Source organism: Corvus brachyrhynchos, unplaced genomic scaffold (genome assembly GCF_000691975.1).
Source record: "Corvus brachyrhynchos isolate BGI_N302 unplaced genomic scaffold, ASM69197v1 scaffold56, whole genome shotgun sequence".
NCBI lineage: Eukaryota > Metazoa > Chordata > Aves > Passeriformes > Corvidae > Corvus > Corvus brachyrhynchos.
The window spans coordinates 6,075,765-6,094,456 of NW_008238664.1; the positions used below are offsets into that span (position 1 = coordinate 6,075,765).

The 18,692-nt window shown below is 43.3% G+C and overlaps 1 protein-coding gene across 1 annotated transcript; it reads right to left on the reverse strand.

Annotated features, from left to right (window-relative positions):
* Nucleotides 1-3,104: 3,104 nt before the first annotated feature.
* On the reverse strand, nt 3,105-10,038 carry DESI1 (desumoylating isopeptidase 1; the record flags this gene model as incomplete). The annotated part of the gene is made up of 5 exons (XM_008636633.2): nt 3,105-6,228; nt 7,366-7,488; nt 8,260-8,369; nt 9,014-9,083; nt 9,995-10,038. Coding segments are annotated over 5 exons (441 nt in total), but the record flags the coding sequence as incomplete, so codon positions are not given.
* Nucleotides 10,039-18,692: the final 8,654 nt, after the last annotated feature.

The window sequence follows — 18,692 nt, forward strand, 5'->3', positions numbered from 1 at the left end:
CACCTCTTGTCTGCTCCCCCGCGCCTCCACGGCCCTTACGAGGATGCACAAGGTGCGGATCTTGAGCTGCTTCCCCGCTTCGGCTCTTCCCTTAAATCCTTTTAGAGCCCGGAGTTTGGGGGAGGCGGTGTGTGGGGCGTGCCTCTCTTCAAATTTGCTGTTATTACTGCAGTGCCCCCCGGAACTGAGGGGCTGTGGGTCTGGATTGAGCTCCCTGATAAGCTCAGCTCCTCTGGGGGTTTCTGTGAAGGGGACAAGAGCAGCACGCACTCTCCTAGTCAGCCTCTCACCTTGCTTTTCCGATAGGATGCTGCTAATATTTTCACTGGGGAAAAGAAATACCCTCTGCACAAAGCCAGTAGCTTTTTCTTTGACCTGCCTACCATTTAGGATTTAAGTAGACCATCTGGTCGGATCATATTCATACGGCGCCCTATTATGCTCGCCTGACATGTGGCAGTGGACAGCCCCCCTCCCTCTCCCATTAATTCCTGAATTATTTTCCGAAATCAAAACCAGCCTGTGTGGAACATCCAATGCTTTCTGCTCAACAGTTAGCTTGCATTCTCTCCCCAGCAGTGCTCAGTGTGCTGAGCTAGGTTGGAACTGGGGAGAGATTTATTCTTCTTTTACAGTCTGATTGTTTTTTGCCTCAGTTATCATTTGCTCCAGGATATCATGCAACCCCTTTTCCCAGTTCTCCACCAGATACCTCTCAAAGGGAAGCATTCAGGTGCCTTCACAGATTCTGGGTTTTGTTTGTGGTTTATGATTTTCCTGCTCCCACTCAGTGGCAGGGGAATGTACAGAAACAATGTTAATAATTTACCGCTGTGCCATTGCCTTGGACAAGGTTTACCAAAACATCCTCAGCTACTTTCTGGGGGAGACATTCGCTGAGTCCACCAGGACAGCTATTCCCGTACTGTTTCTTTGAGTTGCCTCCACAACACTGTGAGTCAGGCAGTCTTGGATGGGTATTAACATGTGTTACTCACCCCAGCATTGATATTTCTGCAGAATCTGTGGCCTTGTGGATCAGACCCTGGTTACAGTCTCCCACCTCTGGAAATGTGGACTCTGCTCAGATGCACTGAAGCTCCCAGAATGGTTTCTTAGCACGTAGCTACTTTGCATGCAATTGGGTGCTGAATTTTTCGTTGAGTTTAGGGTTATGCTCACATATAGGATTTGTCGAGGTGTGGTTACACATTTATCATCAGTTAATGTGTGGATGCTTACTCCAGAATATGAGTACTTCCAAGTGTGCCTACCATGGCATGCTGATGGGTGAGTAGAGATGCCTTCCTGGATCTGGGTGCTCGAGTACCAGAAGGCAAGGAGCTGCTCTCCCATGCAGCAGAGCCGTGAGCTAACGCCCAGGACTCTCAAAGGAAAGCCATGGGGTCAGACACACAGTGAACTCCCAGGGTTTCAGGAATGCGAGCCTTTATTTTCATAAATCATGACACGGTACGAGGAGGACACTTCCCATGGCTGGGTGGAAGTGGTGTGGAGTTAGAAGACCTATTGTAGCAGCACTGTGTTCTGCTGTAGCCCGAGCTGCTCCATGGTCTTGTCTCCTGGCTGCTCCCACCTGCAGCTTTCTGGTCTGGGAGAGACCTCCCTCGTGCCTCTTGCATTGACATTACTGTGGGCGCTGCTCTCCCCTGGCTCAGGTGCATCCCTGTGCTGCAAAGCAGCAGTGCCACCTCGGGGCACTTTCCAGAATTGGGAAGTCTGCTAAAATACGGGACAGCGGTCACATTTTCACACTCCTGCAGTACCATTGGGTTCATGTTGCCCAGGAGAACTTCCTGAAATCTGAGCTACCCGCTGTGCTTTCTCAGCTTGTTGCGCTGCTTTAGGAAGTCTCTTCACGTCAAAACGCCTCTCCCAGGAAGCACCTTGGCGGCCATCTGGTATCAGCTGGTGAGGACCTGGGGCAACTTGGTTTCCCTGGCAGCATAAACCTGCCTTGTGCTGAAGTGCACAGCTGTCCACAGCTGTGGCTGTTCCCTCAGCCGGGTTAGCTCTGAGAACAGGGCCACCGTAGCTGTTCCAGTTACTTAATACTTTGCACTCCAACCACTCCTGATACATTTGCTTGATTGCTGCTTGGATAGGCAGCAGCTGTTGTCAGGAATAAAATCTTTGTTACTGGCAGGAAAATCCAGGAAATTTTGTTTCAAGTTTAGAAGGTAAGAGGCTGTGGGCACTGGCTTACACTCTGTCTAGAGCTGCCATTAAGGTCAAGGTTTTCCTTTCAGTTTTAAAATTTAATTTTTAAAAAGTATTTTAAAATATTAATTTAAAAATACCTGTTTTCCAGGTATTTCATGTGGGGCTGTACTAGTACGTGATAGCAAACCAGCACCGCATCTGAAGAACACAGCCAAAATAACCACAATCACACATCTTTGTTACAATCCCCTTCTGTTACAAGACCTCTTCTGTACTGCACTGATACAGACTGTTACACAAACAGCAAACTGTGTGGTTTATCATTTGGATGCCATCAAGAAGCATGCAGACGGCTGAACGGAACAGAATGAGCCAGACATTTTAGGCAGTGCTACATAATCCTCACCACTATCCCCTCTGAAGCTCCAGAGGAACCCAGCCATGAAGTCTACTTCTTAGTCTACTGCTTTTTTCCCCTTCTTTCCCTTTTGAAAGTAGTATCAAGGCAGTCAGGGAAAGACTTTTTCCCACATTAAAACTCTTGTTGGCCATCTTCTTCAACAGCAGACATCAGACATTTCATACGTGCACACTTAGATGAGCAAGGGCTGAACAAAACCTGTGCTGACAGAACATTTTCATTCACCTCGTCCAAGCTGTGTCAAGCCTCAGGAGCATGGTTTTAAATACTGTGGTACCTACAGAAGAAAAATTTTCCCAAACTTAAATAGGAGTATTGTCTGTGGCCAGTTTGAGCAAAGGGCAGTGGCCACCACTACTTCCAGTAGCAGCACCTGGCACAAACAGCTTGGACAATTCCTCACACTGCACTTCCCACGTGGGACCAGAGTGAAGATGATGACTTCTGGTCAGCTGCATTGGCTGGGCAGCTGTGTGGGCACACGCAGTCAAACAGGAAAATGTGTTGTATTTCTTTTTATTGTAATAGAAAATAACCCACAAGTAAATCAAAACATCACTTTCTGCCTAAAGACATTATTAACAGTTTTTAAATGGCACGGGGGAACCTCAGCAATACAAGACAGAATAATAAGTGTGGGCAAAAGGGTTCTGTTCCCCTGTCAGGAACAGAAGTTCAGTTTCCCTGCCCCTTTGTCCATCAGCTGGCTGAAGTTTGTCACCTATATACACTTACACTTCTCACTCTAGTTTATTTTCCGCAGAGTGGAACACTGAGGGCACAGTCCTGCAATTTACACATAACCGTCTTTGGAGAAACAGGTTTCCTAAGAGTCCTACAGGGTACAGGGGTCTCATTACCCAGTAAGACCAAGAAAAGAGGGTTCCCTCTTCCAGTTCTTTTGCCACAAAACACAAGAGTAGGTCCCGAGCCCAGGAGACCCCCAGGAGCTCCTTGACTATTGCAAACAATGTATGGCTGAGTGAAATTTTACCCAGTGACCTTAAAGAAGGAGCATTATCTCTGCAAAGGGGCTGCTCAGGAGGGGAAAAGGCAGATTGCAAAATGCATGGGGTGAATGTCTTCCTTTTCTTTCATGCCCCCTGAGAAGATGCAAAAAGTCCTGAAGTAGGCAGCCAAGCAGAAACTAAGCTCAGGACATCTGAAGTGGTGGACATACAGGGCATATCCTCATTGTGTAACATATCCCCATTGTGTGTGGGGCAGAAACCATGGCACCAGTGCTTCCATCACAGGCAGTTGTGCCTGAAGTGATAGTTTGCTGAAAGGCAAGCAAGCACAGCTGTGCTGCTTGCAGTACCAAATGAGCACAGCAAGATGTTGGGCTGCACTGTGTCAGCTCGAGTGTACCTGCTCAACTGAGGAAGCTCCAAGATCTCTAACATGATCTACAGCATTTTGTGGCACAGTCATGAAAGGCTGGTTACTCTTCACAAACATGTAGGGGAAAAGACTGGAGATAATACATACACTAAACAGGAAAACTAAGCTATGGCTTAGCAAAACCAAACACCAATCCTTCCTCCAGGAGCATCAAAAGGCATTCATAACTGACCTTCATAGATCGTTTTCTGCAAACAGGACATTTTGAGGGGGAAAGATTGAAAGCTTTTGTATAGAGCCATCTGTACTAACTGCTACAGTTATCTCCGAGTCCAGTCCATCAAATGAAATACTTAAGGAGAAGTTGATGGCACGAGCAGAGAATGACAAGGAAAAGAACCATCTGGGCTGCAGGGGCCACTGCTGTGCACTGAGAGCAAGTAAGCACAAAACCACAGAATGGCCTGACAATCCCCTATTTCCATCCGTGCACTGGCTCCACAAGGTGCAGGGCAACAGAGTATTTGACAGTGACAAAATGGCAGTTTTCCTCTATTCCAACCCTTCAAAAATACAAGCCGTTATAGTCCACACAGAGCAACAGTGTGAGAAATGTATCCATCTGCATTATTCTGGGAGAAAGAACCCAGCAGAGGAAAGACATCTCCTTTAGGTATGTACGAAGCTTACAGTGCAGGAAGTTTGAGATGCAGGACTGAACTTGCAGGAATACTTTTCACAACAAAGCACAGGACAAAGGGCTGTACATTTGCATAGATGCTTTTTTGGCAGCATCTGGGATGTGCAATCCCCATATATGGAGCATCAGCAATATTCTGGGGTTTTGTCTGATGTCTTTCTTGTATTCCTTCCTAAATGTAACTGCTACAAAACTGTTCAGGAAAGTAGTGTATATACATGCATGAAAAGAAAACATTGTGCCTATTTTTTCATTCCCCTGTTCTTTCCCACTGCAAGTAATTGCAAAGCCCTAGAAATCTTAAACTAGAAGATGCAGTATTGATACAATCAAAGGTTAACCTAAGGACAGGACTGCTTCTGCCATGTACCCCAAGAAACTCAGTTGTTCCATAGAAAAGCTTAATTTTACTCCTCCTCATTTTCTTTACATTTGGGGAGACCTAGCACTTATTTCTCTTAAGGAGAGCCCTGATGTGCTTGACTGCTTTGGAAAGGGCAGCACTATAAATGAAAGTTGGAACTCCTACTGGGTCTGCAATTGGATATTGAAGGCAGGATTGGTCCAACTGGTATTATCATGCAGTTGCCATGCTCCTCCTGCCTTACTGTACTGTAACTCTGGCTTTGCACGGGAAAAAAAAAAACCCAAGAAAACACAGTTCTTATGCAAAGGTGAATAGTTAACAAGATTCTGTCTATCTGCTGATAAGCTTGTATGTGAGAAACGGGAACATTTCACTTCATTTTACTTTCACCTGAAATTTGTCTCTACCACTTCTGCTCATGAGATTCTGTTCTTTCAGCTGGTTCTTTCCCATAACTCTTGGATCTGGCATTACAAGGCTCTTGGTAACCTTCAGCTCCAGGCTCCCTCCCACCACAGCAAGTCCCACTGAATTTCAGCTTCTGAGTGTGACACTGACACATGGTTCAGTTTCATCACCTTTGCCATACACCTGTGCCACTGCAAGTATTCTAATCAGATGAGTTCAGCTCTTCCCTGAGCAAATGTCAGTGAAATACGCAGACTAATCCTGGGACACCTTCACTTCCTAGGCTACCAATACTTGCTCTGCTTTTTTTGCTACAGACTTTAGCAAATACCCCCATAATAGAGAAAGAGATGCAAGTCTGCAAGGGATGGCCAGGACATCCCCTTATTTACTTCAAGTTGTGTAATGGGCCGTTGAATCCTCATGGAATGAATTTCCACTTACCAGCACAGGAGTTATGTAGAAAGTGTCAGCCTACTTGGACAAGACAGCCTTTATAAATTAGTATAATACTATTAGAAATTATGGCAATGTTTTTGGTAGCATTGTCTTACATGCACCCTGATAAATCCTCTCCCCAGGAAATTTTAAAACTTGTCTTGTAACTTCTTTAGAGTTAATTCTCATGAGAAATTATAAAATAGAAATCTGGTAGATTCATGTTTAAAAACAAGAGGCCTGGTGAGGCTGGGCACACTGGGTCACTCCTGTTAGCTCTGTCCATTATGTCTGCTGAAGGTATTTCCTCCGGGTGGCTGGATCTGGATGGAGTCCAGGAGGGGCCTTAAAGCTTGTCCAAAAGGTCTGAGAAGGTAAAGAAATAAACATCTCAAATAGTTTACTTGGTCAACAACTCCCATTTACCACTGAAGTGCACTCCCTTCCTAGAGTGCAATCAAACCAACATTCTAGAAGCAAATTTGAAGACTTCCACTACAAAGTAAAGCAAACTAATTTAACCTATTAGTTTACGTTCAATAACTAAGAAACTTAAACATGATTTTATATAAGCTAGTTCTGAGTCCTAACATGCCTAGACTGCTAATGTAATACTGTCTGAAACTAGCTCTCAGTGATTCATTCTACTTAAGTGTGCAAACAAAATCCCTGTTATGCAACTGCAGTATTCCATTAAGAACATCAATATTGAGGCCTGCCAGAAGAATAGCCTCTAGCTTACTTAAAAGACAATGGTTCAACACTCACAGAATAATTTCTGTTGCAATCTGTAGCACCTGGTTTGTCTTTCAGTAAAACTCACTGTTACAGACTTTATCGAATTTTGAGAGATCTGAAGTGCTAGGATTCCAGGGTAGAAGACACACATCTCACAAATAATGTGCTGTACCACTGTTATGAGAAGTAAGACCTAAATGATGGAGCTCACGTCATCCTACTGGGATCCTCACTAGCTGAGAGTTAAAAAAAAAATCATTTGAATTACCAGGCAGGAATTCTTAATTTCCTTTTTTTTTCATATCGTCTTTTTCTACCCAATCCTAGCTTTAAAACTGCAGCATTGATTTTAAAATTGTATCTCCCCTGCCTTTTCACAAGTAAACTGACACCTCTGCTGCAATTATGGTGCTTAGGGAAGTGATTTGTAACAGACACTGGTTGTTCAAGAGGGGAAAAAAAAAGCCCTTGCACTGTTTCCTAAAACTTTCCAAGCCTGTCTGGTCACATATAAGAGACCATCACAAAATAACCTGTTTAAGTTAAAGGCAGAAGAACAACCTTCTCCTGTCTTCTCCGGAACACCGGCGCCAGTTAGCACTTGTCATACAGTGTTGCAAGTGCTGATGTAAAGAAAATTGCATCCTCTCCTTAATCTTATGCTGGTTCTCAGACAGATCCATCAGAAACTGGTACTGCTGGCTCTGTCAAATGTTTAAGCATTAGCATGAAGCAGCTACAGAGAGGAGGGGCATTCATACTCACGTGGCAAGGACTTCAGATGGAAGGTCAGTGATGTACGAAGGGATTTTTTTTCCTGTCAGAAACTGTGCCACTTCATTACTGAAGGTGTTGCAGTTATGTTCAAAGAGGTTATAAGACTCTCCTCTGTGCCACAGAAAAGAAATTGAAACGTAAAAACACAGATTCAGCCATAGATCTTATGAGCAGAAAAACTTACACCCTTAGTGAAGAACATCTCCCTATATTAGCACTTCCTCCTCCCACCCCAAAGAATTCTGAGGCAAAGGTAAAATACAGACATCAATTCATCCTCAAATTCAATTGAATCAGGGTGGAAAATGACACCTCTCCACATCCCTGACTTTAATACAACCATTTTTGGGAGAATGAGTGAGGTCATGTTTCTTCAGTTAAAACCACAGCAGCAGTAACGAGAAATCACAGGAATTATTGACACTGGAAGATACCCAGAACACTAAATGTTACGGTTTCCTATTCTTGTGAGAAGTAGAGTAGACTTACAGGCAAGACCTTGCTTCTGCTCATGTGAAAGTTGGCAGCTTTACTACAGTGACTACCTATGACTCACAGGGCAAACTGCTATTTACTGAGAAATTTCATTTTCCCTGGTGATTCTCTCAAAAGCATTTCAGGCATTACTCGATTTTACAAAAAACAGTGTGAAAGACTTCCCAGAAGAATGCTTTCCCAGCCTAGCTTGAGGCTGGCACACCAGAGGGTTGCCTAGAAGGTAGCTCCTTGTGTACTGGTGCATCAGTTCCAGTCCACATTGGAAGAGCACCAAATGACAGAGTAAGCAGACAGAAGCTCTGTGAGCTGGATTGGTTTCATAATACCTTCCTCCATTCTGCACCTTTTTGGTATACAGGTTTACCAGTACAAGCTGTTACTTACCGGAACATAGATTCCCCCAAAGAGGAAAGGTATTCCAGAAAAATTTCTTCAGTGACTTCAGTGTTCCCCAGATCAACAACTGTGTCTGGAGGGCCAAGAAGTGTCCCTCCCTGTAAAAATGAACAGCCAGAAGACAATGTCAAATGATCAGGCTGAATTCTTTTGGAGGACTCTGCTGAAGAAAGCTATCATGGTTTGTCCAGGCACAAAAGAAGGAACGTTTGGTATGTTTGTCTAGCAAAAAGCCCTGCTGGCCTCCTTTGTTCTGCACTCAAGAGAATGAGAAGGAACATGCAACTTCCTTCTCAGCTGGTAAATTTGGCTCTTTGGGCTGAAAGCTCTAAGCTATGGTAAAATTCTGCTTTAGAAGCCTCTTTGTTTTACCTCTGTAAGAACAGAAAGGTCTGAAAAAACATCATGGTTTAGGGTTTTTTTTCACTCTTAAAAAGTCTGCATGTAAAACTTAATGATACAGAATTGGACAAGGTGTCACTCTGGCAAAGCAGTTGCAAAACGTGTTCCAGATAGAGAGACTCTACCAGAAGAAGCAACCCCCAACTTGTATTGAGTTGGGCTTAAACCCACTGTCCATGCTCCCTTACCCTCAGTACCCTGGGAAACCATGACAAGCAGCTGGCCTTAGCATCTGTCTGAATTTAGAAGTCTTTTGCTGCTTTTCTAAAAGACAGTAACACAAGCAATTCTGATCAGGTAACCCTATAAAAAAATTATCAGAATATTAAGTTTAGCTTACAGGTGCACAGCTGGAAATTCCTCCACTGCCATAGAAGAATTCATCCTTATGGACTATTATGGAGGTGTGCCTGCCACAGAGAACAAAAAAAAAGTTGAAATAAAGGAAAAAAGTAAATACCCTAGCACATAAATCACAGATAAATTTATGAGCTCAAGGACATAATGAAGGGAATAACTGAAAGAAAAGGTCAATGTGTTTCTGTGAGTGGGAACAGAATCTGCTGGGACATGAATGGATATGGAAGCAATGATTACCAAGCCTACTGTAATTCTGCAAGCAGTTAGGAAAGAACAGGTTTAGCTAAGAGCCCAGGCATGAGCCTCTCTCAGCTAACGGGCTGAGGGTGAGGTCAGCCCTCAGAGACAGAACTAGCCCTGCTACCACACTGACAGAGACTTCTCAGTGGCTGAGAAGCTGGTCAGACAACCACTGGAGATGCATCAATAGAGGGGAAAATGGATGGACGAGGGTTAAGGTGTTTTCTTGCCTCTAAAAAAAGCCCAAACAAGCCCTCTTCATGTGATATCAAAATTCTTGGTATGAATTATAGCAAAGTGAGGGATATTTTGTAACTGAATGTAGATACTGCTCTTGTATGCCAGGAGACTTGATCCTGTAATACCTTCTTCCCACCTACTCTTCTACTCTCATGTTTAGTCATGCCTGGAATTATAAGACAAAGTGCTTGGGACAAGGACACTATCTTACCCATGAAAAAGTGCACAGGTGCACAAAAACCCAACAACTACTAATAACACTCTTTTCCATGGGGTCCACTGAACTTTGAACAGAGTGGTTTAACTGGCACCTGACTGTACATCATCTTACTGCCAATCTGTATTCAGGAACAAAAAGTGCCTTGGTCTCTCTTCCACAACAAAATGTTCTTAAGATCTGAAGCATATATAATTTCATATTGAAAATACTTCCTACACCAGTGTTTTACCAATGCTATTCAATTTAAATCTAGTCACTTACCAGATGCCATCCAGCTGTTTCCCTGTATGCAGAGAAAAGAAGAGTTATTAGCAATGTATTTTCTAGATTTCAGCCTACTTTCTGTCAATCACTTAGGAACCATGCTTATTATTTCACCATGACAGCAACACCAAAGATTTAATCCAGAGCTGCTTCTAAAAAATCCAGAATGTCTCTCAAAAACTACTTCATCCACAATACTGTTGTACTTCTTCCCTCCTGGCAGGCAGAGGTGGCAATGCCATCCTATCCTGCTAGTGCTTACCTTCCTTAGGTGTTTTTCTACAGACCAAGAAAGAAAACATTTTTCTAAAATTAGAGTTTTCAATCAGGAGCAGAAGAGTTGAATTTGACAGATTCCATAACTGCAGGCAGCTGGCCAGCAGGGTGTATTCAGTTCTCTTTTTCAGTAACTGATGAGAGGTCTGACTTGAACATATGACCAGTGGTGGTAGCCTCTATAATCTAATCCATGGTTTCCTCCTTTCCCTCCCTCTTCCTGCCCTTAAAAATTAGTCTAAGTAAGGACTGATGTAGAAAAGTACACGGTTGAAATTTATACAAGTTATAAAACTGTGTGTTTTGCAGAACACAGCAGAGAAGACTTGCTTCAGGCACCACTACACTGATAATGTAATTGTGTCTTAGAGAAAAGGTCCCTTTTAAAATGTGTTTCCAGTTCCCTAGAAGCAGGAGACCTAAATCTCTCTGTTGTTCATGGTAGGATCTCAGGATTAAACCTCTTTCTAAAAGGTTACCAGCTTTTACTGCTCTAGGCTCAATTATTTTATCTATCATAACCTAAAGGCTTGGTCCCTGGTACCCTCCCTTTGGAAGCTTGTAGGCAGCCAGTGCATGCTGTGAGAGATGTGCTATAACTTTATTTCATGAACAAGGTACACAACCCCCAAAAAGCAGATTTACTACAGAAAAACTGTGTGCATACCAGCATTTGGTGTTCTCTTGAACCCAAGCAGTAGACTGAGTACTCCTCTGCCACAAGAAAAAACAATCACTAACAGTTTTTTTCCACTCAAGTCTGAAGCAAAATAGGTACCTGCTTCAGATGAGGGTCACATAAGAGCAGAGGTGGGGAAAAGGCTGTTGTGACAACAGAGGTATCAGCTGAAGTGAGCACACATAGTTTTGAAGCAGGTGGACTGATCTGTCAATCCCGTGGATCACAGCCAGGCAGCAACCACATTCCCTGTCAACCCATCGCACAGAAACGTAGGCTTGGACAGGATGAAGGCCAAAATAGAGTGGCAGTAGTGACAGATGCAGAACAGTGTGTTGCAGTATCTTAGCAGCATCTGCTGGCCCTTTAGCATGTCCCACTGTTGTGCTTCTTGATCCTTTGGCCCTTGTTCCACACACTCCCCATGAGAGGTTTCATCTCGCACTCTAAAGCTGCCAGGAGCCAGTGCCCTGCAGGCTCACCAGCAGTAGGGGTAGCAGGGTATTGTGCACTGACCTCTGGTTGGCTCTACCCTTTGGCTCTGCACAGTTAATGTTCTGTGTACCTATTAACAAATTATTACACGTGTGCTCACGACAAATAACTTTTTCACTAGAAACTTGAACTTTATCCTTCAGAGCAGAGAAACAAACCATTTCAAAGACAGCACATATTAGATTTGCACCTATTTTTTACATGCTAAATTGAAAGAGAACATCTTAATATTTACTTTCACACACACCTGCAGCAAAAATAACAAAAGGCTTTCCAGAGAGCTGCCACTTTGTACCTAGATTCTGTATGCAGGTGAAAGAGTTACAGCAGACCTTGACAATGTCACAGGTGCTGCCAGGACCTGCTCGTGCACCTACAACACCTACTTGAAAAGATCATTGCAGCTAAGGCTACACATTCGGCTGCTCTAGCAAGGTTGAAGCCAGCAGCTCAAAGGAGGTGACTCTGTCTCCCTGTTTGACACTTGTGAGACCACTTTGGGAATGCTGTGTCCACTTTTGGACCCCCACAGTCCAAAAGGCACTGACATACCAGGCTAGAGCACTTACTGAAGAGGAGCTGAGAAAACTGGTCTGTTCATCCTCAAGAAGAGAAGGCCAGGAGTCCATATTCCTGTCTACAAGTACCCAACAGGTATGGATGAAAGGGGACCCTTGCTCTACTCAGATATGCACAGGGAAAGGCAACAGGTGCTAGCTGGAAAATGGGAAATTCACAATTCAGTAGGAAGCAGGGAAATAATTTATCATGAAGGTGGTCAAACACTGGGGCAGGAGTCCAGAAAGCATATGGGATTTCAATCCTTGAAGATACTCAGAACTCTGCTGCCCAGGGCCCTGAAGAACCTGCTCTTGTGGGCTCTACCTTGAGCAGGACCTCCAGAGGTCCCTTTCCACCGAAGTAATTGTTGGATTGTATGAACAAAACCCAAGCAGAATTCAGGAACTGGACTTTGCTTTGGACTGCAGTCCAATCTTTACTGCTACACATGAAGTCTCTAGCAGTCCAAAGGCAGCAACTGCCAAGGCAATAACAGAACAGCTTTTGGCAAGTGAAGCTGCCTATCTTCACAAGGCAGGTCTGTCTGAGGCTGCTCAGCTCAGGCAGTTTGTGCCAACATCAATTTGAAAATCTTAATGAAGCTGCAGACCCACTATTTTTCCTTGGCTCCCATAAGTCATTAACCAAGCTGGCACTGTGGAAAACACAAACCAGATCTGCAGCACTGCTGACAATAAGGCATCTGTGGTAGCTCTCCAGCCTGCTGCAGACAAAATAAAGTCCCTTTCTTCCACTGGTGGACTGTGCTTGGTCAGAGGCAGTGCAAGTGTCTCCAATGACAACACTGCTGGGGAATCCCATGCCTGAGAAACCTGCTGTTATTGACCACATATGGATCACCCAGAGACATCCAAGACTGAGAACTTTTGGTAAGCTGCTGCAGTACCCCAGGCTTCACAGCTGGCTGTTGTAATTTCAACTCAAAATGAGCCACAGAGGGACAAATCAGTGGCCACCAGTTTCTGAGGAACTCAGGCAGCTCCCTTTCCTGCTGCTCAGCAAGAATCTCAGTGTTGCTTCTCTGTCATGTAAGAGGTTATGTACAGACCTTAATGGACACAATCAGCTTTCTCCTGAAGTTTTGCCTCTGATGGGGATCCTCCTCTACGACTCTTTTTGCCCTTTCTCCCAGACTCAGACACTGCACAGAACAGGTGACAGCTCACCACCACTGCCACTCCTGATAAGCTCAGGTAGAGCAATCAGGGCAGCCTGCACTAAGTTATGTCTTGCCTTCTGCTCGACATTGCCCACTATACACAAAATATGTTGCCCAGAGCCTCTGAAGGCTTGATACACACAACAGCCCCAACAGCATGACCAAGCAAGGCTACAGGCTACAGCATTACTGTGAGTGCTAAGGCATAAGCTGTATCCAGGCCTTGCAGCAACACTTTCCAATAAAGCTGCTTCTGGCCACACTGTCCAGCTTAAAATCCAGAAGCTCAAGCTTGCCATGAATCTCTCCAAATAATCCTACAGTGCAGTGGAGCTCACATCCCATAGTCAATTGAGTGGACTGGAAAAAGGGATTGCAAACACTATCCAGGATACTGGCAGATACCATCATGTTTCATGTTCTTCCACTCCTTGCCACAACACTCCAGACTCCTGTGGTCATTGCAATGTGGGTAGAACTGTGTGCTGGTACTGCCACCAAAACCAAGCCATTTTAGTCATTACCTGAGGCTGTCTATTACTATAGAGAGAAGTCTGATTCTCCACTAATTTCCATTGGAGTTGCAAAAGCCTTTGCAGCCTTAAACTGCAGGCATTACCCTTCACTCGGTACCTACAGTAAAGCTAATCCAAAGGATGCACATGCTCATAATGCAGAACAGGAATGTCCTGATGAGATGATGCTGTTTTGGGCACTTACTGTATCTGAAGGGAGGGCATCAAGAGAATGGATCCAGGCTCTTCTCAGTGGTGCCAAGAAACAGGACAAGAGGCAATGGGCAGAAACTGATGCACAGGAAGAGCCATCTGGACATGAGAAGAAGTTCTTTACTGTACAGGTGATGACACACTGGAACAGACTGCCCAGAGCAGTTGTGGAGTTTCTCTCACTGGAGATATTCAAGAACCATCTGGACACAATCCTGTGCAATGTGCTCTAGGATGACTCTGCTTGAGCAGAGAGATTGGACCAGATAACACACTGTGGTCCCTTCAAACTTTACCTTTTCTGTGATTCTGTTATCCAGGTAAAACAGGGAAACAGTAAGATGCTAATGAGTTTAAATATTTCAAGGGTCAGGGGGCTGTTGAACAGGAAAGGTGGGTGCAAATTTAGATGTTTACACTTAATCACACAACATTTCCTGGACGTGGCCAGGCTATCAGGTACCAGCTCTCCCACAGAAATTGCCTATGTGCCATCTCAGCCTGAAGTAAATGTGAAGCAAATCAGCTTAGTTCGATCTGCATCCATTCAAAGCTAATGCAAGTCAAGGTACCTTGTTTTTGTCTCAGACCGTAACTATAAACATGAAAAGCTATTGTGTTGTATTTGTGAGAGTTTAGGGTGATAGCCTGTCAGTCTTTGGAAACATGATCACTAAGTCTTTTGGGTGGTTTTTTGCTTCTTTTTTGTTTGGGGATGGTTTTGTTTGTTTATTTACTTTTTTATTTTTCCCTTGCTGATGAGCTTCTGTGGCTCTTTCCTGAAAATACTCACTGGAACCTGGGGTAGACGCCAGTTCAGCATAAATCTGTGTGCTTAAGCATCTCAAAGATTAAACTTTTTTCAATAAGGCAGAGTATCATCTGGCACGTAAGCAAGTTTTTATATTTGCTATTTTATTTTCTTTATAACATTCGTAGCTCAAATGCTTTCATGGTGTTTACATGAGCCAGAAACCTATGAGAAAAATATAACATTCAAATACATTAAACAACTCCAGGACCCTCAGCTTAGTCACGGGAACATGGGGAACGAAGTAGTTAGATTAGTTTCTTGTAAAATCAAGTCAGGAGACTGTAATTGTTTGGATACAGGGGTATTTTGAAAGAAGAAGCAAGCCCATATAATTTTAGAATACAATCAAACAGGATTACTTCCATACTTGGATTTATCTGGAAGGCCAAGCACAAGGGAGATTAGATGCTCACCAATCTTTTTTATCAGCAGAGTAATTTATTAATCTTGGGGGCCAAACAATGTTGATTATTCCTGTGCATTTTAAATATCAAATCAAAGTGGCATTTGTACATTAATCCAAATTATTATACTGAAGGGCAGAAGAGTTCTGAGACATGAGGGAAAGAACTGTCTATGCAGATGGGCACTTAGTTTAGCCCATTTGGAGTTTAGGCCATCCAACCCTCAGTGCAAAATCTACACCTGCTTTTGAGCTGTAAAGAAATAATAGGAAGCTCAGTATCTTTACCAATATATCTGTGCTCTGCAGTGTATGTGCAAGCCCCAGAAGACCATAAAAGACTCTTAAAAAAAAGTAGTGAACTGGTCTCCTGTGGAATCAAAAGTAATACAATTTGGTCAACCAGCATGTATATTTCTAGCAGTGCATTGCTTTGCATATTGTTGTAATTTCCTTAGGACAATCCATTAAGATTCCTGCCTTTTTTGAATTGAAAATTACTCTAATTAGGCAAGCACTGAGTCAAGCACTTTCTCCTATGTGCTACCCAGGGTACTCAACCAAAGCAAAAAAAAACCTAGTGGAGAGGGAGGAACCTGCTTCAATTCCCTTCTCCTTGAGATGCCTAGGGAGACCCAGATGTAGGCTAGATGGGGGGAGGGTAACACACGCGATTTTATTGAAATCCCTAGTAAATGCTGGGAGAAAAGCTGATAGAATATCACGCTGAAGCAATTCAAAACTGTTCAGAACAGATGGAGAAGAGGCAGTGAAATGTGCTGACCTGGGAAAATGGAACCAAGCAGAAGGCACCTCCTTTCAGTAGTTACCTTTCGCTCCAATTCCCTCTGGGCTGTTAAGTCCCTACAGCTGAATGCACCACTTAAAAATTTCAACCAAAACATACTGCCAGTCCACTCAACGTTAATTTATACTGCGCTGAGCCAAAGCCGCTGTGGTTAACCAAGCTCCCAGCTCATTCTGAGAGTCACAAAAGCAATACCCTCAGTTACAGGACAGGAAACTTTGAGAGCTGTGAGACATTTTTCTTTAAGCCTATGATGCAATAGGATTTTAATCTTCCTAAAAGACTTCTCTGCCTTTGGACATCTATTTAGAAATCTGTGCTGCAAGCTGAACCATTCCCTCTTCCTCTTTACCCTCCACAGAATCAGGTGGATTATGTTTTCTGTCTCAACAACAGAAATCTTACTGCATTCAGGTTAACATTTCTAATTATTAGATCACGTAGCTGAACAGACAGATGTAGTCACAGACAGAGCGGGGGAGAGAGGACGAACAGTAGCTATTGAGAAGATGCATGTAGAGCAACATAAAAATTAAATGTGCTGCTTCTGATACCAAAGGCCAAATTGAACTACAATTTTTGGTTGTGTATACTTCAGAACAGAAATATTCCCTGAAAAATTACAGGAAACTTATGGAAAAGTAAAGAGAATAAAAGCAGTCTGGGTAGAAAAAGAGTAAACTTGCCAAGAAAAACAAAGATGTGCTCAAGGGACAAGGCTAAGTCACTCTAAAGCCTGCTATGAACTGTGCTAAACATCTCTCCCTTCCAGATTCATCATTCAACAACAACAGAGAGAACTGATGCTAAAAAAGTTAGTATAACATTTAGTAGTGAGAGCTGATCCTTGACGGCTTTGCTGACATAGACCACAGTACCTCTGGATCCTATTAGCACAACACAAGACACAGTGCAGCGATGCTCTCGCAGCGGTCAGTCCCATAAGACAGGATTAATCTCCCTCTGGCAAGAGGACCTGACCTGCTGTTTTCAAGCCTGACAGAAATTGATTTTAGCACAATCAATTGCAGTATTTATTTTTTTCTCTCTAAAATGTAACATGTATTTCAATATAGGCAGTGTTACAGAATTATCACTCAAAGCAAAAGCATTGTTTCAAACTTGGCATCAATGAAAAGAATACCCTAAGTAGAGATGCCAAATGTAAATCCTTTAAGAAATGCCTTCCTCTTTAATTCCTATGACTTTCCCATATGACCTACAGTTTATGAACATCACTAAAGAAAAAATTGCTGTTGACCATCTGAAAGTTGATATACAGAGAAATAGCAAGAGTTTTTTTGTTGTTCTTCAAGGAAAAAGAAGTGTATACATGAGGTAAGAAGAGTATTCTCTCAATCACTTGTCTCTTGGGGAGGTTTCCAAAATCACCTGGAACAGAGCTGAATGTCAATGCACAGAAGACACAGCTTGAAGGAAGAAAGAAAGAAAGAAAGATTTGTTTTATGGACAATCATGTCACTGGATCCATATAATCTCAAATATTCTGCAGTCTGCATTGTCACTGTGACCACGTGGGCCTAGTTGGCTGCATTCCACAAACACATCTGAACTCAGTTACCAGGCAGTACTAGTGAGCAGCACTTCCCCTACTACCCAGAAGTATTCAGGTTTGTAAGCTTTCCTTTTCCTTGCTCAGAGTCCCAGAAATTTACCACCAAACTATACCACAAGCACAAAGTTTTCAAGTTGTTGTTTGAATAGAATAGAAAGCACTAAAAACGAAGTCATGCACTACATGTTTTTATGTGGAAATTCAGAAAGCTACAAGATCCCAAGATTGACTTTGTAGGTATGAAGTGAGCTAAAAAGCCTTTGCTTTATCTATGTGAAGATTGGCATGGAGATAATTACAGTAACAACCTATCTATTAAAATCTTTGCTTGCACCAACACTTCGAAATAAGACTGGTTAAATTCTACTCAACTCGAACACAGGTTAATCATGCACCCATGTAATCTCAAGACTTATAACTCTTAGCACATGATAAAACATGGCTATTTCACCTAATAGGTGAAAAGTTACTTCCCTAAGGACTACAAAAGAAACAACTCTGACTACAAAAAAAGTTTTGAGGTTTTCTAGTGCAGGAAAAACACATCTCCCAAGGTTGTTGCTGCTGTCTGGCTAACAGAGCACAACACACACGATCTCTGTAATATTTTCTTCTCAACTTTGCAAACCTATCATCGACATGCATGAAACCTCAAGCTAAGAATTGTCTGAACTTTCATTTTAAGCCTGCAGGAAATCAGAGAATCTCCTCATAGGGCAGACGAACAAAGTGAATGCCAACAAACTGTAAAACAAGATTACACAGAGCCATCTGTTCAGACACTGAGCCCGTTGAGAAGTCTCATCTCTCACAGACTGCTGGTCTGACACGGGCCAGAATCTACTCGTAACAGGTATAAAACACTCTCTTGTTGCATTCCTAATTCATGCTTCCAAAACTTTAAGCCAAACCTGTTCCCTTTCCATCTCAAGTTTCAGCTTCGGTTGGAAACGCACACAATCTCGACGAGACATACAGCAGACTCCTACAAACTCTCTGAAGGAGAGGGCGGATGGCTGGCTGCACATCACCAGCCCAGCCCGGCCTCGCCACAACATAGAGCCGTTCGAACTCAATAACCTCGTGAACAGCAGGCGCCTTTCTTCAGCTCAGCCTTCCTGCCACGGCGCCACAGCAGCCGGGGAGTCGGGAGCTGAGCTGTCCCTCACTTCAGG